Consider the following 23,446-nt stretch of genomic DNA (forward strand, 5'->3'; position numbering starts at 1 on the left):
TCTGTTCTTTCATTTTTAACATAAAGACACCCTTCCTCAAGGCCGGTGGGGGGTGGGGGGGGGAGAGAACCAAGTCTCAGAGACAAACCAAGGCCAACGTTTTTGCGTTCTTCTCCAGACACCGCTCATTCCTTGAGTGCCTTCTGTCCTCTCTACCATCTCCTCAGGGCTGGAACCTCATCTTTTCTTTTTTGCCCATCTGAGGTGACATTTATTTCGTTAATGTAACAGTTTCTCCCCCTCACTATTTTCCACCTGCTGATCACTCCTGGATCCTCTCGATGTTCTCACCGTGTCTATATTCCTTTGGCACCGCCTGTCCTCTGCCCCACTCCCTCCTAGCACCCAACGCCTGCCACCTCAGGCTGGCATCAGCCTTCCCCATCCGCGTCCATCGGGGCTGACTGACTTCGGCAACACGGGCCCTCCCTCTGCCTCGGGCATTGCCTTCCCAAATACGGAGGCAAAATAATTTCTTTAGCACCAATGTTATCCCTAAAAACTACCCCAGGCACCCTTGGATCCAAATCAAATATATTTGGTACACATCCTAAATCCAATAAAACTACTTCACCATAAAGCAGGAGAAGCTGGTCCCTGGTTTTAGGGAGCTTATCATCTATGGGCCACTCGACATGACCTGGCGTTCTGTTGGCTCTGCAGAGAACAGATCATCTGGCTTCTCCCAGTCCTGGAAGCTATCCTCAAAACAAGGCCCAAGGTAACCCAGAGCAACACGGGGCTCTGGGGCGAAGGCTCTGCGGCTGACGGCATCGTTATCACCATCTTCAGCAGCATGAGCAAATACAGAATGTGGGCCCACTGTGTGCCAGGCCCTGCTCTCGACAAATCCCCACCGACCTCTTTTTATGGACCCATTCACAGAGGAAGAGACAGAGGGTCAGAGATGCTTAGTAACTTGCCAAGACGACAGAGCTACTAAAGGCAGAGTGAGTATTCTTCCATGAACCTCTCAACCACCTTCTCCTGGCTTGAGTTTTCTTCTCCATCAAACAGGAAGGAGAACAGTATCTCTACCTTATCGAGGGTCCATTTAGATCAGAGGGGAAAATGCACAGAAGGGGCTTGGCCCCAGGTTTGCTACATGCTAAGTACCTAGTGAGTGACAGTCGCTATCACCTGTCACTAGTGTGTGTATGGGGGAGATTCCCTGGAAATGTTACGGTTCTAGACACTGAAGAGGAGCCTTACGTCTTGGAGAGGAACTTGTTACACTTCAGGATGGATGCTTCCACGTAACTACAAAAACATCCTGTTAAGGAAGACGTTTTCCAGACGGCCTGTTCCCTGTGGCAAAAAGGCTAGACCACTCATAAGCAGGACTTAGCATGACTTCAGGATGGTGGGCCCACGACAGCTCTCAGCAGCCCAGAGAACTGCGTTAGCTAACAGCTCAAGGTTTCCATAGCTGGTTCTCAAGGCTTCATACTTACTGAAAATACATTTTGGGGGGAAAAAATTACATGCTGATTCACAGTTGCATGCTACAGTTTAAACTGCATTTTGAGCATCTCCCCTCGAGGCTTTATGGGGGAAAGAACGAACTTTAGATAACCAAGATTCACTTGTGTGTAAGTCAAACTCTCTGTTCTCCAGAACTGGCATCTGTGCAGAGAAGCCTGACCCTGGTCCTTTCAAGTTTCGAGAACCAGAGAAAACACATAAAGATGAAGCATTTTAATTGAGAGAATTAATGTGGGAATGTTCCTCTGGGAAACAAAAGTCTGGTACATGGCATCATATTCAAAGCAAGAAAACAGAACACTGTTTGGGGAGAGTGCAGTCCAAAGGCTCCGACAGTGTGGCTGGCCCTGGATTCCCAGGCTAGCAACCGTAACGGGACCAAATTTTTAACAGCAATTTCAGGGCATCCCATCACATGGCTTCTATTAATGGTGCAACTCTTTCAGCCTATCTTTAAAATCATCAGACAAAGACCAAAAAAAGGATACAATCTTGGAATGAGTTCCCTGATGGAAGCAATCTTGAAAAACCAATTTAAGCATGTTTCTTTGGCCGTGTCATTGACATTCTCTGGAGAGAAGTGATCTGGAACGCAAAAACAGTATCCATCAGGGACTGGGGTACAGCTGCTCCGGGCCCTGAGACAGGAGAACGTTTCAGTGGACAAGAAGCGGTGGCCTCTCCAGTTCTTTGAGATCTTTCCTTCCAAATATTATTAGGAAACAGGTAATTCACCTTATGTCCACAACATCCCTCCACAGTGCCTACTTTTTTTCTTTTTAAGATTTTACTTATTTATTAAAGAAAGAGGGAGCACGGTGGGGGATGGGGGTGTGCAGGGAAGGGCAGAGAGAAACAGAGAGGGAGAAGCAGACTCCCGGCTGACTGGGCAGACCAGCGCAGGGCTCCATCCCAGGACCCTGAGATCAGGACCTGAGCTTTAATTTACTGTGACAGATGCAGAGACCAAGGCACAGAGATGGCTAGGGCACACAGCAAGCAAAAGTCAGAGCTGAGATTCACCCAGGCAGTCCAGCCCCACAGCCTCTCACACAACCCCAAGATTCTTGGTACACCCAGCAGAACTAGGACCATACGGTTGGGAATTCCAGATGCTTCGGAAACCTGCAAGGGTCACCTGACATGTGATCCGAGCTTGTACTCTAAATATCACCTGCGCCAGGTAAATCAAAGCCCTGCGGTGGAAAACGATCAGTCCGGCCACCAGCTCGATCCTCCTTCCAACACGTGAGTCATCTAGTGGCAAAACTGCCAGTTTCCCCCAATATCTGTTTTCTTCCTCTTCATTAACGGACCTGTCCCTTTTCTGCTGGGCATGCGGCCATCCCCACAGCGAGGTATGGCATAGTTTACTTAAAATTAAAAAAAAAAAAAAAAACTCAATCAAAGGGGGAGACGTTAATCACTTTAGGAGACAACTGACGAATTCAAGCTTGCTGCCCTCCTCACTGTTGTGCACAGTCATCTTTCGTCCCTAATTCTGCTTTCTGCAACTGGTGGCACATGATTAAAGTGATCGAAATTCCGATGGAATCAGCAAAAAGATAAACCTCCAGGTACCTCCTAGCAGAGAACAGTCACTAATCACAACTGCAGATAATCTGGAAGTGCAATCTCAAGGATTTATTTTTGGATGTTACAGAAGGCTTCATTCATTCATTCATTCAAGAACTCACTTGCCAATTCCAAAGGGTTTCCTGCCCTAAACCCGCCCACTTAAAAGGAACCACTTTTTCTTTTTCTTTTTTTCCAAGTTCCAAGAGATCCAGACAGGAAAAGATAAGGGTTATTCTTAAATTCATTTGTCAATCGTGCTTTGTGGAAAACGGGTGGGATTAATTTCCCTTCATATGACGGGATCATGGGACCGGAAACCTAAAAGCAAAAATAAGTCTCTAAGATCATCTAATAAAACCTCTTGCTTTGGGGCGCCTGGGTGACTCAGTGGGTTAAGCCTCTGCCTTTGGCTCAGGTCATGATCCCAGGGTTCTGGGATCGAGCCCCACATCAGGCTCTCTGCTCAGCTGGGAGCCTGCTTCCCCCCCCCCCCCCCGCCTGCCTCTCTGCCGACTTGTGACCTCTGTCTGCCAAATAAATAAATAATATCTTTAAAAAGCAAATAAACAAACAAAAAAACCCTTCACTTTACAGATGAGGGAATGGAGACTCAGAAGAGAGCTGGCATCACTGTAAGCTATAACCCACCAGCCCCGACAGGAGCCTTGTCCACTGAAACCTGCAGCTGGACGCGAGAGACCCTGGGGACACAGAAAAGCAAGCTGTCCTGGGCGTCCACATCGCCTGCAAGCTGTGCAACAATGTGTACATGGCTTTCCCTCCAGCTCAGGAGATCATTAAAGAGAAAACGATGTTAGGCAGGACTTTAAAATCTTGTAGCAAAGTAGGGTGCCCGGCTGGCTCGGTCACTCGATCACCCAGCTCTTCACCTTGGGGTCGTGAGCTGAAGCCCCCACGTTGGGCACAGCGCTCACTCAAAATATAGAAATTAGTTAAAATCCTGTAGCAAAATAAATCTTACATTCCTGTGCTTCATTTGCTTAACACAAATGTTTAAAGAACCAACTAAAAGTAGTATTCTAGGCTCTCAAGAGATAACAATACACAAGACAGCCCCTGTGCTCACGAAGCTTATATTCCAGGACGGAACAACATAATGAACCTTGGAAAGTATAAGCAAGCAAGCAAACAAATGAGGTAGTATCCAGTAACAGCCCATACTATGAAAGACATACCACTAAGTATTAGACTTGACAGTGACTTTGGGGGTGCAGTTTCATTAGACAGGGTGGCCCCAGGAGGCGGCATTTGAGCTAAGCCCTGAATTACAACACGGAGACAGCCATGTTTACATGTGGAGGAAATGTGTTCCAGGAAACATCGAGTGCAAAGGTCCTGAGGTAGACAGGAATTCTGGATGGGATCAAAGAAGAAAAAAGCAAGCCGAAGGGGCAAGCAGGAAGGAGAGAAGCAGGTACCACGCGCCAAGTCATACAGGGCTGCAGCCTTGGTAAGTAGTTGGAGAGTTTTTCTAGGCGCAACAGAAACGAAGGGCTCTGGGCAGAGGAATGGCCTCACAGGACATGACTTACACTCTAGCACATGGACTGCCTACATGGAGAATGAATTCAGAAGGTGGAAATTAATTCAGAGACGTCAATGTACCAAAAAGCAAAGACTCTTCCTCCTAATCCCACTTATTTTTCTTTTATGGTGCTTCTTTTTTCAACCCTGAACTTCCGTGGATATTTTAGGAGGAGGGAGGAGACCAGCGAGTCGAGTTCTCTTTCCTCTGCCAAGTCTCCACCCTAAGAGCGAGAGGTCTCTTTACATAACAGTGCATATAGGGAAGTCCTCTCGGTCTCGCCTCAGAGGCCAGGTCAGTTAAGGACGCTGCTTCTCTGGGCGCAGCCTCCACCAGCCACGGGCAGAAACCGAAGGCCGGAATGCCCACAGGTGACAACAGCCACGACAGGACAAACCCAAGTTCCCTCTCCTCAGATGGAAATGAAATTACTTGATTGCTTAGAGTGGATCGTCTCTGCACACATACGCTGGATTAAGAGATGGTAGGGAAAAGCTACCACATACAGTAGTACGTCCTGTTCACGACCCCAAAGGGCACCTGTATCCTTCTAAACTCATCAAATAGGTCTACACGCTTCAGTTCAAATTCCTGAAGGTGAAGGGCTCAAAAATTAAATTCAGCAGTCAGAACTTGATTCAACTGGAAAGAATGAGCACACATGCCACCAGATTCCCCTCTGTACAGAACCTCTTCAGGCAGAATTCCACACAGTGGATTTTGAAAGCTTTCTTCATAATTATTGTTAAGAGACATCCCCGCAAATCTCTGACATTTCTGAGAGAAATTGGCCCTTTTCCCCCTCAGGTTCTTGGAACCAGAAAACACTACGTGCAGACGTAGACTTTCACTGGAAAAAAAAAAATTAGGAAACTATTTTCAAGAAAAACAAAAGCCCGATTTGCATCGCTCAAGGTAAAAAAAAAAAAAAAGGTATTGGGGAAGGAAGAGTTTCTGTGAGAAAAGTGCTAATTAATAAATTTAGACAAGGACTGGAAATGGATATGAAAATAGTCTTTTATGTTGAACTTTCATAGTTTAAGTAGGAGGCTATTAGTAATTTTTCCTTAGTTGGCTCTAAAATATTGTTTGTATATTTAGTGAAAATTAGGAGGAAGGAAAGTTATTGCAGGAGATGGAAACTCGAAGGCCCCTGGGGATTAGACAGGTAACAAATATGTGGTTTGGTGCACAACAACAGGAAGTAGTAGATTGTGTATTAAAAAGCATTTTCTAAAATGCTGTTGGAGGGGCACCTGGGTGGCTCCGTTGGTTGGGCAACTGACTCCTGATTTCAGCTCAGGTCTGGGTCTCAGGGTCATGAGATCAAGCCCCACGTCAGGCTCCCAGCTCAGTAGGGAGTCTGCTTGGGATTTTTTTTTTCTCTCTCTCTCTCTCGCTCGCTCTCTTCCCTTCTTCCTCTTCCTGTGCCCCCCTCTCTTAAATAAATAATTATTTTGGGGGGTGGGAAATGCTGTTGGAGGGGCACCTGGCCGGCTCACTCAGTGGAGCATGTGACTCTTGAACTGATTAGGGTTATGAGTTCTAGACCCATATTGGATGTAGAGAGGACTTAAAAATAAAATCTTTAAACAACAATACTGTTGGGATGCCTGAGTGGCTCAGTCAGTTAAGCATCTGCCTTCAGCTCAGGTCATGATCCCAGGGTCCTGGGATCGAGTCCCACATTGGGCTCCTTGCTCAGTGGGGAGACTGCTTCTCCCTCTGCCCCTCCCCCTGCTTGTGCTCTCCCTCTCTGACAAATGGATAAATAAAATCTTTAAAAAAATAAAAATAAATAAAAGATAAAAATAAAAACCAATACTGTTGTAGCCACAAAAAAACACCTATTTGGGTTTAATTCTGCTTATAGGCGAGCATATGCTTACTTTACGGCACACAAATTGGCAAGCTTAAATTAAACAGGTGCACCTAGAGGCACTGCCAAAGCCGCTGCCTTTGGCTCTGGTCATGATCCCAGGACCCTGGGTTCAGGTCCCACATCAGGCTCCTTGCTCAGCAGGGAGGCTCCTTCTCTCTCTGCCTCTGCCTGCCACTCTGCCCGCTTGTGTGCTTGCTCGCTCTCTCTCTCTCTGACAAATAAATAAATAAAATCTTTTTTTTTTTTTTCAAAAATTGTTAATAAATAAATAAATACATAAATAGGTGCACCTAGATTTCCCAAATCCTTGAAGTTGACAGAGAAGGCCTCTGCACTCAAGGTGGTCCCTGCCTCCCTCTCCAGGCTCACTGCCTCCGGATCTTGAGATGCCTTAGGACGTGGGAGGAGCTGTTAGTAACATCACAGATGTGATGTGGTGGAGGGGAGTCTCTGGAGTAGCACCAACCAACAGAAATATTGCATGAGCCATGTTCAAAGAGATAAAATAAGTGAAATCTTCATAAAATGCTTCATTTAACCCAACTCATCCAAAATGTCATTTCAACATGCGATCGATTTTTAAAAATTGGTGAGATACTTCATGGTCTTTTAAGTCTCTGAAATCCAGAGTGTTTTTATACACACATCACACCCTCCGTTTGGACTGGCCAGAGCTCACGTGCCCCACGTGACCAGGCCGCCATGTTGGACGGCACAGAGCTCCCCTAAGAGCAAGGCTCCCACGAGCTGGTGACAGGGCCGCGGGCATGTTCTTGGCTCTTCCCCCATGGGTTTGCTCCTCTGACACCATATGACTCTTTCAGCCCCAAAGATCTGTGGGGTCCTGTCTCTTTTTGAGAAATAGTTGTATTCAATCATTTTAAAAATAACAGATACAGAGATGGGCAAAAGAGTTAATGAGTAAGTGAACAGGTCAATTATGGGTTACGGTGTCTAGCTGAGAGCAGAAGCAGTGGGGGCAAGCTCGTTGTTGTAACTTGTGTGGATGACAATGTTTCCTCACAGCAGCTCTGGGAACTTGAAAGGAGGGACGAGAGGGAAGAGAAGCTACTGCTGAGAGTCCCACATAGCCAGAGACATCGTCATCATTTATGTGACAACAGGGATTCATAATCAAGCTGTCCCATTATAACCCCCTGAGATTTTAAAATGGATTGGCAATAAATTTAATGCTCATATCACTTAAGCTCAGACTGTAAATGCAAAGTATCTGTTATTGATTTCTTTGCCATCAGTCTTTAGTATATATAAAGTTGGGTTCTGCAATTTGCTTCTCAGGAGAGATATGCAGGGAAAAAATGTCAAGCAGTGGAGGAATTTAAGTATAAACGGTATAATAGATTAGCTGAGGGATGCCTGGGTGGCTCAGTCCATTAAGCCACTGCCTTCGGCTCTGGTCATGATCCCAGAGTCCTGGGATCAAGTCCCGCATCAGGCTCCTTGCTTGGCAGGGAGCCTGCTTCTCTCTCTGCCTCTGCCTGCCACACTGCCCACTTGTGCGCGCGAGCTCTCTCTCTCACTCTCTCACAAATAAATAAAATCATAAAAAAAAAAAAAATCAGCTGAATCTAGTTGTACCTTTTCATTTTCATGGATTCAAATTACTTGCGCAAATTCTTAGCCTGGCCATTTGAAAACCTCATGTTTTTTGTTTTGTTTTGTTTTGTTTTAGAAAACCAAGATGATAAAAAAATGTGCCAAGTTGTTTCTTCTACTTTTAACACACCAAAAACAAAATAAATCTACTGAGTCTCCGTAAATCCTGACTTGATAGAAACGTTCTAATCACAACTCCAGGATAGAACAAAATCCGTAGAACAGCTCTGACATTACCTGGTAAGACGCTGTGGTTATCCACACACATGGAGAAGATGCGCTCATACACTAGCTTTCCTGGGGAGAAAGGACAGATGGTGTTAGCATCCCCCTCCTCAGGAGCAAACACTAAATAAACGTTTGTTAATTAGGGACCGAGGGGGCTGGTCCCAGAGCTCTTTAACTTGTTATCGTTTGCTGCCACCTAGTGGTATAAATTGTAAGCCCCATTTCTTTTGTTTCTGTTTTTAATAAAATGAGGGGACTTAAACAACACTTTCCATGAGGCAGGCAAGTCCTCCTTCTCCCCTTAGAGAGGGACACTTAGGGTCAAGGAGACCCCAGACACCTCCATTCACTAAATAGCGAACAGTCCACGTTCTACTTCTAAGCCAGTGGCTGTAGGTAGGGAGCTTGGGGGTGAACCCAGCCACAGATCCATTTTGTTTGGCCCACAAAGCGCTTTAACACTTTTTTTTTTTTTTTAATTAGTTGTCAACAGGTAAAAAACTTTCATTCAATGTGAAAAACCGGATTTGTTGCTTCTTCACAAATGATGTGCCAAAAATGGCCCATATCCCTACAAGATAAAAATGAGCTATGACAGCGGCACATGGGTGGCTCAGTTGGTTAAGCGGTTGCTTTCGGCTCAGGTCATGATCCCAGGATCCTGGGATCGAGTCCAGCATCAGGTTCCTTACGTGAAGCCTGCTTCTCCCTCTCCCTGCTGTTTCCCCCGCATGTGCTTGCTCTCAAAAAATAAATAAAATCTTTTTAAAAAAAAAAGGTCTCTTTAAGGAAAAAAAAAAAATGAGCTACAACAAATTAGTAGCTGACCCCTTAAATGGCATCTGTAACACCCAGTTTGTCGTTTATGTGATCTGCCTGGTGCCCAGAAGCATCGAAATTTGAGATTCAACTAGCAAGGGTAGTTGAAGGGTAGTTGAAGCTACAAGGGAAGAAATGTGTGTCTGTTCTGTCCACGGATATATTCCCAGTACTAAGACCAGGGCCTGGCATGTCGTGGACGCTGAGTATTTGCTAGATGCATAAACAAACATATTTTAGGTGATGTGGGTCATAGGTCACTGCTGTAACTACTCAAATCTGCTGTTGTAGCTGGAAAGCAATCACAGGCCATGTATCAACAAATGGATGTGGCTGGTTATGTTCCAGTAACAATAATAAAACTTTATTTACAAAAACAAGTGGGCAGGGCAGACTTGGCCCACAAGCCACCCCTTAGTCTAGCACTAAAAGCTTTATTTTGTCTATTACTTTAGAAAATACTGTCAACATCAAAGGGATAAGAATTATAGTTCTACTCGCTTCCTGGAGCCTTTCAAATCACCTGTAGTATCCAAAGTATTGCCCTGAGCTCTTGTGTTGTTGGTCCGTCTCCCTCTCTCCCCGTAACGCCATCATTCAAGGAAGCTAAGAATCACACAGCCTGTCCTCGCACGGGAAAAGAAAAAGGAAGCTCTAAGAATGTGAAGTCGAATGAGTTCACCACGAAACGACACAAGGCTAGGACAAAGGGCAGGAAGGCATCCAAGCGCAGAGGAGCTGTCTCGAAGCCTCTCCCAGCGTGCACTACTTACACTTACATTACTGTCACATAAAGTCGCTTGTTGGAAAGGCACATTCCTGGGGCCCACCTCAGAGCTAGCGACAACCAGTATTTCGGAGGGTGGGGACTAGGAATATGAATCTTGGATGACCTCGCTAGGGAATTCCTGTATACACTCAAGCTGAGAACCATGGATTCAGACAAGCACCACGGGTCTCTGAGCTAAAACTTGCCTTGGGTGTGGGAATCTCTAGAAAGTGACAAGCCTCTCACTTCCTGTAACCCAGGGGTCCCCAACGTCAGCGAAACATTCGAAGCACCCGGGGCTCCTGAAAATAGGCTGGTGCCTGTGTCTGTCCCCAGAAGTTCTGATAGAAAATATCTGGGGGGGAGGGGCGCCTGGGTGGCTCAGAGGGTTGAGCCTCTGCCTTCGGCTCAGGTCATGATCTCAGGGTCCTGGGACTGAGCCCCACATCGGGCTCCCTGCTCAGCTGGGAGCCTGCATCCCCCCACCGCCCCTGCCTACTATGATCTCTGTTTGTCAAATAAATAAATAAAATCTTTAAAAAAAGAAAAAAAAATATCTGGGGTGCGGCTTGACCACTGGGAGGGTTTTTAAAGCCCCCCGGAAGTGTGCAGCCAAGGATGAAAAGCCCTGCTCTACACCAACAGTTCAACTGCCGAGCTCCCAGGAAGCTTCAGGAAATAAACCCCAGTTCTCAAAGCCACCCGCCTTCTTAGGCCTGGCAGGAAGTGCTTTCCTTACCTGGGGCCACGAGCGCCCACCTGGAGCCATGACGGGCCTCCTCCAGGAGGACCACAGAACACAGCATTGGGACTGCACAGAATCTTACCTCAGGCCATCACGCAGCAAGCCACGCTGGTCGGCTCGCTCCTCCTACGCTCTGTGGACCGGACTTAAGAGCACAAAACGCCTTTACTTCCTCCCCCAAAAGCCTGCCATCCCTCTAACCCACAATGTTTACAGTGTACCTTCCTATGCGAAGGGGCCTTTCACTACAAAATCATCTTTGGCCAAACGAGTTTGGCGAATATTTTTTTCCCTTGTTAGGTTAGTGGACAACAGGCTTGAGAGATAATACCTGACCCTAGATTCGTTTCCTGTCCTGACTCACCATCTTATAAATCAAGACCACTAAGATAGGTGAATAATTTTCTGAGTCCTTACTCTGTACCTGGCACTGTTCAAAGTTGCTTACACGGATCCTGCCAGCCAACTCCCGAAGAGGAAAACCGTTATCTGTCTCTGACGGATGCTCTTAATTCCCTGCAGAAGCCCCCAGAGGCAGGATCTATTATGCCCACTTTACAGGGGAAGAAACTGAGGCTCGGGTGCTCACAACTCTGGAACAGGACACGCAGGCATGGGACGTGAGCAGAGAGACTCCAGAGCACCGTCTGGACATGGAGGACGGAGAAGGGTGTGGAAAGCCGGTGCCTCATTGGAATGTTTGGTTTTAAAAAAGAAAACCAATCCCCGGATTCAAAATCCAAAAAAGGCACTAAGGGAAGTTTCTCTCTGACCCATCCCTGCCCACTCCAAGCCCTCCCCACCCCCCCGGCAGCCTCGGAGGACTCCCACTTCTTTGGAATTTCTTGGATATCCTCCTAAGTGTTTCTTCAGGCAAATAAGAGTGCGAGCGAGCGAGGGCTCTCATTTCTCCTCCTCTCTTACACAAAACAGAACAAACCCTACAGCTGTTCCACATCTTGACTTTCTCACGCGACGACCTATACACCCTAGAGATCTCTCCCCGTCGGAACGCGGAGCACACCCGCACTCTCCCTGTGCTCCGGGGTACGGACGGATCCCCATTTCTTTAACTGGTCCCCTAGTGACGGCCTCTTGGGCTGCTTCCAGGGCTCTGGTATCACGAATAGGATGAATTCCCGGAGGTGAAGTTGCCGGGGTCAAACGTACGCGCATTTGTGATTTCTTCATGGAGAGCATTTCCCCCGTGAGCCAAGTACAAAAAAACAAAGCAGGTCTTTGACGGCCGAGAAAACCCTGAATCCCAGCTCTGCCACTCACTCCCCTGGGCCAGCTTCTTCATTTCTCTGTGCCTCGGGCCCCTCACCCGTGAACTGAGGTCACCCGAGACCCCGCCTCACAGGTTGCGATGAAGACCCGCTCTATCTCTAACGCACCCAGAACAGAGTCAGGCCCAAGGACATTATTTGCTGAGCGTGGATCCCTGCTTTGAGCCCAGCTGATTTCTGGGGAGAAGGCGAGAACAGGCATCTGCCCTGGATGCCAGCCTGCCCAGGGATGGGACTGGGGTGCCGCCAACAGCGTTTGGCAGAAAGGCCGCCCCAAATTCTCACAAGGTTCATGTCCAGATCCCGGCAGGCTTGGAGGGTAGAACGCGATCCATCGGCGTTCCCTGCGCTAGTCTCACTGAGGATGCTGACGCGTGCAGAAGAAACGTGCAGGAGGCAGGCGAGGGAAACCAGAAAGCCGGTGTGTTAACCCACCAAGAGAAACACAACTGTCAGGAGAATCAGACAGGACCACTGACCGATGTCCTCGCTGCTGGAAGGCAAGCTATTACGAGGACAAGTCAAGGCCCAAAGGGCGTATGACTGGGTATCTATTCGGAGAGCCTAACTCACCCAGCCACCCTGCAAATCCATTCATTCTCTCCATCTTTGCCATCTCCCTGGCCTCCCACCGGAAGCACTACCTATGATGGCCTCCTGACCAGGCTCCCTGCCCCACCTCCGCCCTACAGCTTCAAGAAGCAGCCTATCCGACTCCAATCCCATCACATCCCTACTCGCCTTAACACTCCCAGGGGTTCTTTACATGCTCAGGGTCAAAGTCCAAGTCCTTCCAATGGCCCACAAGGCCTGCCAGGACCTCCAGCCTCCTCAGCTCTTGCATACCCCACTCTAGCCACACTGCAACCCTGGCCTCTTCAAACTTGCTAGGCACGCTCCCACCTCCGGGGGCTTTGCACCCACTGCCCTCGGCCTCCCATGGCTGCACCCTCTCTCCCCCGGAGAGCACGTGGCTAACCTCTCCTCTCCTCCGTGCTCCAATAGCCACGTCTCAACAGGGGCTCCCGAAACCATCCTGTCTCCAACGACAGCCTTCCCGCCCCCACCTTCCCTCAATTCCCCTGACCCTCCTGTTTGGTATTTTTCCCCCTCCAGAGCGCTGATCATCCCCGAGTATACAAATGGGTTTACTCATTTGTTTTGCAAATCCCCTCTTATCAGAACATAAGCCCTGCACAGGGGAGGACTATTGTCTCCTCTGGCTGATACAGCCTTGGTACTCAGCAGAGCGCCTGGGCCACCTGACCCTGACAGGCCGTCGCTCAGCCAAGCCATCTGTTCTTGGGGTCCAGTTAGCTCCCACCCACCTTTTTTCTGGCCACAGCATCACTTTTCTTCTTTGGGGTGACCCAGGTCTGGATTATCTGCACACGCATGCCCCAGAGAGGAAGGACTCGAAACTGACTAGTGATCCAACCAAGCCAGGGAGACGGAACTCGGGGACTTTGGGTTGAACGCCTGGAAGAAAGCTGCTCTTTCCTTGTCCTGGGACTACTAACAGGAGAACAGATGCAAGCAGAGGACGTCTTTGAGAGTTTGAGAAGGAAGCGAACCCAGGGGCATGTACTAGAAAAAGCTAACACACTGAGTTCCTCAATCCAGAAACTACCCCTGGACTTTTCAACCTAAGCCAATAAATACCCCCTTTCCCCAAGACTAGCAGGCGTTAGACTTCTTTATATCATTTGTTCTAGCTAGTATACGTAGTCACCGTAGTCACCGGTCTCCTGTGAAGTAAGTGGGGGGTCTCTGCTTGACACTTTGTTTTCTGCCACATTAGATCTTTCTATGACTCCAGGCGAGACGGGGTGGAAGTCCACTGGTCCCTCCTTGGCAGGAAAGCAAAATGTCTCTGTTCTGATCTGCTAGGTGTTTGGCCCTCAGAAGGCGATTCTGTCTGCGAGCTCTTGGGGAGAACCTTGCCCCTGAACATCATATACAATTCAGAGGGCTGCCTGGCTTGATGCTCTGGCCACAGATGACCATCAAGGAGCACAAAGTCCTCCTGTATCTCCAAAGGGACCCCAGGTTCTTCTCATCAGTCTAGATCATTCTTCCTGAGGATGGGGAACATGCGACAAGGGGCGGCCATGATGGGACAGGAAGCCTCACGAGAGCTATTGTAGTCAGTCCAGGCAGGAGAGGACTGTGACTTGGACTAAGGTGTTCAGTGAAGACAGATAAAAACGGACAAAGGGGAGGGAGACCCAGGAGACTGAAGAACCCAGCAATGGACTGGACGTGGGGCGCAGGGGAGTAGACCCTCAGATCACCAGCGTGGGCACAGGGCACACCCAGTGCTGCCATTCCTGGGGACAGAAACCCACTGGGGGTGCCGGGAAGAGAAGCCAAATTTGGTTCTGACAAAGAGAGTTCCAGGCACGATGACAGGTCAATGGATGGGAGTGGGTTTAGACCGGAAGTGTGCCCCCCACCCACACTTCACTCGCTGACTTCACTGGCCTCTCAGAAAGTCAGAGAAGACATCATTTAAGATTCTCTCAAAAAGAGCCTCCTTGTCAATGAGCGGGGACGGGGCGGGGCATCCCCAACTACTTACACCCCTAGAAATTACAGCAATGCTACCACCCAGCTGCTGGCAAAACAAAGCAGCCAACAAACAAAGAAACCTCCTTCCTAGATTGGAAGGTGAACAGGACTAGTACTTACCAAATGTATCGAGTATGTCGGTGATGAGGACAAATTTGCTTGGGTAGAACTGAATAACGCTCGTATCCGAAAGAAGCTTTGAACACTGAAAAAAGAGAAGAGAAAAGGAAATTCACTCTGTCGTGTCTGACTTGGCCGCAAGGCTCCAGGCCTGGAAAATTAATTTCTATAAACGTGCGCAGGTGTTTGCCATGTGCCAAGTCCCATGCCAGACACTGGAGATGTAATCAGAAGCAAAACCACTGTCCCCTTGACAAGAAGGGGAGCCAGACTACGGACTACAGAGCCTCTTATGAAAGACTCCACCACCTCCCTCTTAGAAAGTCACAGGACTGAGGAACCTTATCCAGAAGGATCTTTGCTTATACACCGAATGAGGGTTGGCAAAGTCACCAGGGGAGGGCAAGGACACCTCACCCACCAGTGTTCTCACAGATGACCCCGACTTATTTCCAAGTGCTTTTTCAGCAAGGCTTCCTCTGGTTTATCTCAGGACGATCTTGGCTGCTCAACATTCTTTTCTATGAAATGACCCATACAGGGGTACCTGGGTGGCTCAGTGGGTTAAAGCCTCTGCCTTCGGCTCTGGTCATGATCCCAGGGTCCTGGGATCGAGCCCCACATCGGACTCTCTGCTCGGCGGGGAGCCTGCTTCCCCCTCTCTCTCTGCCTACTTGTGATCTCTGTCCGTCAAATAAATAAAATCTTTTAAAAAATAAATAAATAAAAGGGGCACCTAGGTGGCTCAGTGGGTTAAGGCCTCTGCCTTCGGCTCAGGTTGTGATCTTGGGGTCCTGGGATCGAGCCCTGCATCGGGCTCTCCGCTCACTAGGGAGCCTGCTTCCCCCTCTCTCTCTGCGCCTGCCTCTCTGCCTACTTGTGATCTCTCTGTCAAATAAATAAACAAAATCTTAAAAATGACCTTAAAAAATCGTGACCTGAGCCGAAGGCAGAGGCTTTAACCCACTGAGCTACCCAGGTGCCCCTAAGTGAGCTGTTATAACCAGAAACAAAAATCCTGTTTCTTCTTTGGAGAACAAAACTTAATGCCCTGAAGTCTTTATGAACACAAAAGTCAGCGCAAGGAACTAAATAACTTGCCATATTTTATCATTTCAGTGTTTGACCTTTAGATACAAAGATGTCACTTAAAGACAAAAGATACTTGAACATTTAGAAAAGACTCCAGCATATGCGTTTCCAGCATGCAGAGAATGGAAATAATGCCCATCACATCAAGAGGGAGGCTGATACGGGTTTTCAGTTTGCAACGGTGACCCAATTTCTAAATTGTTAAATTCACGGAGTTTCTCCTTAGTATTACAGCCTAAAGCAAACAACTCTTCTGATTTGTGAAACATCCTCTTACAGCCCAAATGTTACGGCGGGGTGGGGACGGCAGAGGAAAGACATAAGCTGTTAAAACAATGGTATTGACACCGAATGTGACATTTGGACACTCGTAGAAATCCATTTCCGAATGCCTTGCTCTGTGTTCTTCATATGCCCTTTATGTGAGCTCCAACTTAAACAACTGCCCCATGAGATTGCAGGGCTTGGAAAAAGCAAACAACTCTGAATCCTAGAGACTGTTTACAATACACAGCCCTCGGTTCCTAGGGATGTGACGTCTCGTGAGTTCCTACCCCGAGTCCCTCAGAGAGGGGTTCCTGCCCGGTGGTGAGGTGAGAAGACAGAAATCAAACAGAAGGTTTCAAATTAAACACAGCTGGGGCTTCCCAACATCTGGGTGCTGATTTTTCTCCCAAGCTGGTATCACAGAACATACATTTTACACAAGAGAACAGGAAGCAGAATTCTTTAAATCGACGGTTAAGGTCCTAATCACGCCCTAAATTGAAGTTCCCCTCTAAACCACTACTTTGAAGATGCAAGTTTTTTTTAATTTAATTTTATTTATTTATTTGACAGAGAGAGAGAGGGAGAGAGAGAGAAAGAGTACAAGCAGGGGGAGGGGCAGAAGGAGAGGGAGAAGCAGGCTCCGGGACTCGATCCCAGGACCCTGGGTTCATGACCTGAGTGGAAGGCAGTCACTTAATCAACTGAGCCACCCAGGCGCCCTGAAGATGCAAGGTTTTTAAAGCTTTGGTGTTGTTTCCTAAATAAAAATCAGGCTGCTTACGGTGCATGTTAAAATTACAGATGCTCGGGGCACCTGGGTGGCTCAGTCGGTCAAGTGTCCGACTCTGGATCTCAGGGCTGTGAGTTCAAGCCCTGTGCTCGATTCCACAATGGATGTCAAGTCCACATTTAGAAAAAAAAAAAAAAATGATTCCCTGGCTCCATGCCAAACCTACTGCTGTATTTCTGGTAAGGGCTGCAGGTGACAGCTGCACGGGAACCCAGGACACACTGGCTGTAGCATACTCTGAATGGACTAAGCATCCCACAGCCCATGTGTTCTCAGCTCTGAAAGCATCTGGGGAACTTTGGAAAATAACAGCACCTAGGTCCCACTCCCAGAGATTCTGATCAAGCTTGCCTGGGGTACAGCTCAGATACAGGACATTTTTAAAGCTCCCAAGGGATTCTGATGTCCAGCCGAGGCGGAGAAGCACGGTGGCAGGCACTTCCTGAACGTACTCTGCCTGAAACACTTGCCATGGAACTGGTTAGCACGGCTGGAAAAATACTAAAAGGGTGTTTTCCATTTGTTTCCAATTAGCAACATTCTGCAAGGACACGAGTCAGTTCCGTGAATTCAATATATTAATATATGTGTATATGTATATTGCGGGGAATAATATATATTATTTAAGTAGCCAAAACAAAAGGATAAAGTAAAACATAACTTACAGCCACGAACTAAGAAATGAAGATGGATGGAGAGAAGCAAGGAAGCAGACTAATCAGAAGACAATTACTACTGAGACTACGTGGGGAAAAAAAATCCTAAAAATAAGTTAAAAAAATACAAACAACATTAACAGAAAAAACGAGCAAGAAGAATCAACAAAAGCCACTTTACGAGAGAAGGAAACCCCAATGGCCAATAAACACGTGAAAAGAGGCTCAATCTTATTACAATCAGGGAGTTGCGAATTAAAACCCCAACACGATAGGATGTTATTACCTCCTCAACTGGAAAAATGAAAACAGAAAGTCTGCTCATACTAAATATCGCGAGGACGCTGGGCAGCAGACTCACACGGCCCCACTGTTACTGGGAGCGCACAGGCACAGCTGCATGGGGAAGCCATCCAGCATCGCTAGGTCAAGCTCAAGAGGCACAGACCCGACCCCCAACAATTCCACTCGCAGCTATGGGCCCTCCTCTCCAGAGAGGCCAGCAGACACGTCCAAGAGCGACCATGGTAACATCGTTCGGAATGATGAAGGAAGAAGAAAAGGAAAAACCAGATGTCCATGGACAGAAAAAATGATATCTTAGGCATCAGTAGACTTACTACTGTTAAGATGGCAAATCTCTCTAACTGACCTACAAAGCCAACACAATTCCCATCAGAATCTATCCCCCAGTGGGTAGAAGAAACTGGCTGATCCTAAAAAATCACATAGAAATGAAAAGGACCCAGGATAACCAAAATAATTTTGGGGGGGAGGGGAAGAATCAAGTTAAAACACTAATACTTTTAGTATTAGTTTCGAAATTTACCACAGGGGCACCTGTGGTGCAGTCCGCTAAGGGTTCAACTCTTGGTTTTGGCACAGGTCCTGATCTCTGCGTGGTGAGACTGAGTCTCGTGTCAGGCTCTGTGCTCAGCATGGAGTCTTCTTAAGATTCTCTCTGTCTCCCTCTGCCCCTCCCCACTGTACTGGCGTGTATGTGCCCTCTCAAATAAATCTTAAAAAAAAATTTATCATAAAGCTATGGTAACCAAGACAGCATGGTACTACATGAGGACGGACTTAGACAGATATACGGAATTAATTTAAAAGTCCAGAAGTAGGGGCGCCTGGGTGGCTCAATAGGTTAAGCCTCTGCCTCTGGCTCAGGTCATGATCTCAGAGTCCTGGGATCAAGCCCCACGTCGGGCTCTCTGCTCAATGGGGAGCCTGCTTCCCCCTCTCTCTCTGCCTGCCTCTCTGCCTACTTGTGATCTCTCTGTCAAATAAATAAGTAAAATCTTTAAAAAAAAAAAAAAAGATCCAGAAATAAACCCCTATATTGATGGTCAGATAACTTTAACAAAGGTGCCAAAATAATTCAATAAGGAAAAGACAGTCAAAAGACTTGTTAAAAAACAAATACTGCTAAAACAACCAGATGTCCATATGTGAAACAAATAAATCTAGACCCTTATACTAGACATAAAATCACTTTGAAATGAACCATAAACCTAGATGTAGGAGCTAAAATGATAAAACTTCTAGAAGAGGGGTGCCTGGCTGGCTCAGTTGGTAGAACTTGTGACTCTCAATCTTGGGGTTGGGAGTTTGAGCCCCACGCTAGGTGTAGAGATTACTTAGAAATAAAATCTTAAAAAAAAAAAAAATTCTAGAAGAAAACAAAGAAAAAACTCTCAGGACCTTGGGTTACACAAAGGGTGGTCAGCTACAACTCCAAAAGCATGAGCCAAAGAGACAAATGATAAATCAGATTTCGCTAAAACTAAAAACTTGTCCACTTCAAAAGACACTATTATGAAAATGAAGACAAGCCACAGACCAGGAGACAATCCTTGTAGATGAGCTACTTGATAAGGAACTTTTATTGAGGATAAAGAATTGTTACAACTCCACAAGAACACGATGTGGTTTTAAAAATGGGCAAGTCGTATTAAATCTTTCATTTAACAAAGATATAAAAATGGCCAATGAGCATATGAAAAGCAGCTTAACCTTATCAATCCCCACGGAATGCAAATTAAAAACACCAGTGAGAGACCACTTCAAACCCACTAGGGTGACTGTCTTCGACGTGACAGACATTAACGCGAGTGTTGGCAAACATATCGAAGAACTAGAACCCTCGCGCCCGGCTGGTGGGGATGCAAACACAGAATGGTTCGGCCATTTTTCAGAAAGTTACACATTCCCTTATCACAGGACTCACGACTTTACTCCTAGGAATCTACCCAAGAGACATGAAAGCATGTGTCCACACAAAGACTCGTACACAAATGTCCACGGTGGCATCATTCGAAACAGCCAGAGTGGAAATGACCTCGGTGGCCAGCAACTTGTTAATGCGTAAGTAAAATGTGGTTCTTTAAACAACAGAATACTACTCAGCAGTAAAAAGGTACTAAGTATTGACACTATAGCATGGCCAGACCTCACACACATGACGCCAAGTTAAAGAATCCAGAGGCAAAAGATTACATACTGAATGATCCCAGGAAATTCCGGGGAAGGTGAATCTGTGGTCAGAAAACAGATCGGTGGTTTACTGGGGCTGGAAGTGTCAAGGTCTGACTGGAAACAGACTTGAGGGAATTTGGGGGAGGGGGTAAGGACATGCCTTAAAACTGAAATGTATAATAATTAAGTAACTTCCTAAAAATCACTGAAATACATTTCAATAAAACCACCACACTACAGAATACCTTACTACACAGCAAATAAAGTGAACTGTGCTCACGTCTCTGTACGCTGCCCCCCAACCCCGGATTCTCTTTTTTGGCTAAAGAAGCAGCCTTTCAAGTATCGGAAGTAAAATAGTTACTATTAACCAGATGTGGAGTTAATGAAACACTTCCATGGTTCTCTTCTCTGAGAAGACATGGATTAAATCTTCTCCAGATGTTAAAAACTCTTGGACATCAAGTTCTCTACACCCCAGCCCTTTATGGGGAGATGTTGCCAATAAAAATACTTTGAAGAAGTGCTTGTTAGTTTAATATCTTCTTACTTGAGCCACTCAGCAAGCAACCCCCATCACGTGTACCAAGGATGAGAGGACTCTTCTTTGGGAGTTATTTACTTTATAAACTAACAACAGTGATCGAAGGGAAATGAGCTCAGGTTTGCCTTTATCATTAAACACCAAAAAAAAAAAAAAAAAAAAATTTCCACCTGCTCTCCAAAGTGTCAACTTAAAAGACTTCAACCACCCAGTGTCAAGACTTCCAGGCTCTATCCCTCTCTCCAAATCAACAGGGGAGAAAACAAATGCCACATTGCCATGACGCTGAACAAGGACAGGACTGTCCTTTTCAACGGAGATGGCTGTTCAGAAACCGAACTCTGCTCTGAAAATTGTAATGCACACATGAGTCCTTTTACCATGTACTTCTGAGCATCCTTTGCCAAGAGACAATGACCTGAAGGGTCAAGAAACTGAATAAGCTCTTTTCCTTACAGAACTTGATCTTGTGATCCAAGAGCTGTCATGGATCAACAAATTCATCAAAAAAAAGGATTCAACAAATGTACCTCTCCTAACACCATCAGTATGTTTTATCACGTAATTATGCAGGATATGAGCCAAAAATGCACATACCAGGGACAGACAACCATGAGTCCCCAAAATACAAAGGAAATCTGATCAAAGAAACCCATGACAGTTGGTCAGTCTTTGGTTTGTACAAATCATAAATGCATCAGCAGATGTATCAGGGCTAAGGAACTGCACAATCCAGGGGAAATAATTTACTTTGTAATTCAAGCTGAAGGTCCTGGAACTGTGCAGTACACAACCTGTGCAGCTGTACATGGTGGCCCTGGAAATGGTCATCTCATAAAAACACAGATTCATCATCATGTCCTTTCAAAGGAAGTATGTGAAAATGGAACAGATGAAAAAAAGTAGGGTAAGACCCTGAAGGCAGGCCTGTGAAAAACCTCAATTATCTATATAGGAGTTTTACACAGAAAATTCTGGGGAAAGAAAAAAAAAAATCACTAGACCTGACCTGGATGACTATTTTTAGAGCCTTCACTTTCTGGTCCGAGGCCCAGGCGTCCTTCAGCGACTGGTTGAGCTCCTCAATGCGGTTCACATAATCCTGTTGAGTCAAATTCAACAGTTCCTTTTGGGATCCCTGTGGGCAGAAAGTAGGAAGGTGTCAGCACAAAAAGAAAAACATCACTTGGCCACCACTCTGCGAACAATACTGAGTACTGGCTGAGCTTTGGTCTCTAAGTTTTTCTCATACCCCCAACCAGGACTGATAGTTTCGTCTTGTGACTGAAGAGGTTAAGTTTTGGGCAAAGAGGCAGAGGGTGATCACTCAGACTGACCTTGGAGCAAGTCAGACCTAAGTCAACCCTCAGCTCAGTGACTCAGGTAATCATTGGGAACCACTGTGTGCCCGGCGTGGGCCACCAGAGGCCCAAGACACAAAGATGAGCAAAAAGACATTACTTCTGCACTAACGGAGTTTCATGTATAGATGAGATGGATATTAATATAAACAGAGATACATGCTCCAGAGGAAACAATTTTATGAAAACCTACACCATACGTCACTTAATCAGAAGTGCCCTTTGTAGGAAGTATAATTCTTTTTTTTTTTTTTTAAGATTTTACTTTTTTATTTCACAGACAGATCACAAGTAGGCAGAAAGGCAGGCAGAGAGAGAGAGGGAAGCAGGCTTCCTGCTGAGGAGAGAGCCTGATGTGGGGCTCGATCCCAGGACCCTGAGACCATGACTTGAGCTGAAGGCAGAGGCTTTAACCCACTGAGCCACCCAGGTACCCCAAGAGGAAACACAGTTCTTTGTGTACCACTAAGGAAAAAGAAACATGCCAATCACAGACATGCGCTATTTGAGAGACACAGCCCAATTTCAGGGATATTCAAATGTGGGGAAAGTGTTTATCTCAGAATGGAAGAAATACAGTAACAAAGGAACAGACTGTAGACTGGTAGTCGAGAATGGTATCCTGAGGGGCGCTTGAGTGGCTCCTTCTTAGTTAAGCATTTGCCTTCCGCTCAGGTCATGATCTCAGGGTCCTGAGATCTACTGAGTCCCGCATCAGGCTCCCTGCTCAGTGGGGAGCTTGCTTCTCCCTCTCCCTCCGCAGCTGTCCCTGCTTTTGCTCTCATTCTCTCTGTTAAACAAAAAAAGCTTAAAAAAAAAAAAAAACAGTTACCGGGAGGAAGGGATGCTGGAGACAAACAGGCAAGGGTGTGCAAGTGTTACTGGACAATGGGGAAAGTGGGGGTGGGGGCTGTTAACCAGACCAGAGGAAGTGCCTTCAGGACAGAGAGCAGAACACAACAAAAAGCTGTGGTAGAAGGAAAGCAAGCTCATCTAATAGAATAAACAATGAAGGTAAAGATTTAGCACAGCCTCTGGCACGTGGCCCTGCTTACTAACCCTGGGCTATTGTTAAGGGGTTATTTATTTACAAAGCTCCCAGCACTGAGGGAACTCTTAACCCACAAAAGACCGTGAACCAAAAATCTTTTTTCTATCAGTGTTCCCTGGAATCCAAAGGGAAAACCTCTTTATTAAAGAAATACAAGCAGAAGGTTCAGGAAATTTGGACTGATTCCAACGGGCCCCCTGAACTGCAAGATAGGGCCCTCCTTGTCCCTGTGCAGAAGGAAGAGCCACGTGACTAATTTGGGCCAGCGGGCTGTGCGCACAGTGGCACGTGTCCTTCCAGGCTTCCAGGGTCGCCACTGCCTTCCATCTGTGGAGACGGCGGCATCTCATGACGGTGGTGCAATTGTCACCTCACAGGCTGAGTCATGTGAGGAAGAAAGAAGCCCGTGTTAGGGTATCAGAGGCTCACCTGTTAGCACCGTATAATCCAGCCTCGCCCTGACTTGTAAGCGATGCTCGCCTAGAAGCCAGGGGGCAGCCATCTGCGGCTGTGAGCGGAGGGCAGCAAGAAAATCAATCGGGCGGTCTTCTTTCT

The 23,446-nt window shown here is 46.7% G+C and overlaps 1 protein-coding gene across 2 annotated transcripts in view; it reads right to left on the reverse strand.

The window, feature by feature from the left end:
- The window catches only part of VPS35L (VPS35 endosomal protein sorting factor like), a 116,387-nt gene that overhangs the window by 73,712 nt on the left and 19,229 nt on the right, over positions 1 to 23,446 (reverse strand). The window contains exons 7-11 of one of the 2 annotated variants that reach the window (XM_059415205.1): positions 21,489 to 21,617; positions 14,650 to 14,734; positions 8,346 to 8,405; positions 1,974 to 2,070; positions 1,213 to 1,260 (exon numbers count right to left, since the gene is read on the reverse strand). In XM_059415205.1, coding sequence (XP_059271188.1) covers positions 1,213 to 1,260; positions 1,974 to 2,070; positions 8,346 to 8,405; positions 14,650 to 14,734; positions 21,489 to 21,617 — 419 coding nt within the window. Of the gene's footprint in view, positions 1 to 1,212; positions 1,261 to 1,973; positions 2,071 to 8,345; positions 8,406 to 14,649; positions 14,735 to 21,488; positions 21,618 to 23,446 lie in introns of those variants that run through there. The other variant, XM_059415206.1, reaches the window with a different exon arrangement.

Source organism: Mustela nigripes, chromosome 11 (assembly GCF_022355385.1).
Source record: "Mustela nigripes isolate SB6536 chromosome 11, MUSNIG.SB6536, whole genome shotgun sequence".
NCBI lineage: Eukaryota > Metazoa > Chordata > Mammalia > Carnivora > Mustelidae > Mustela > Mustela nigripes.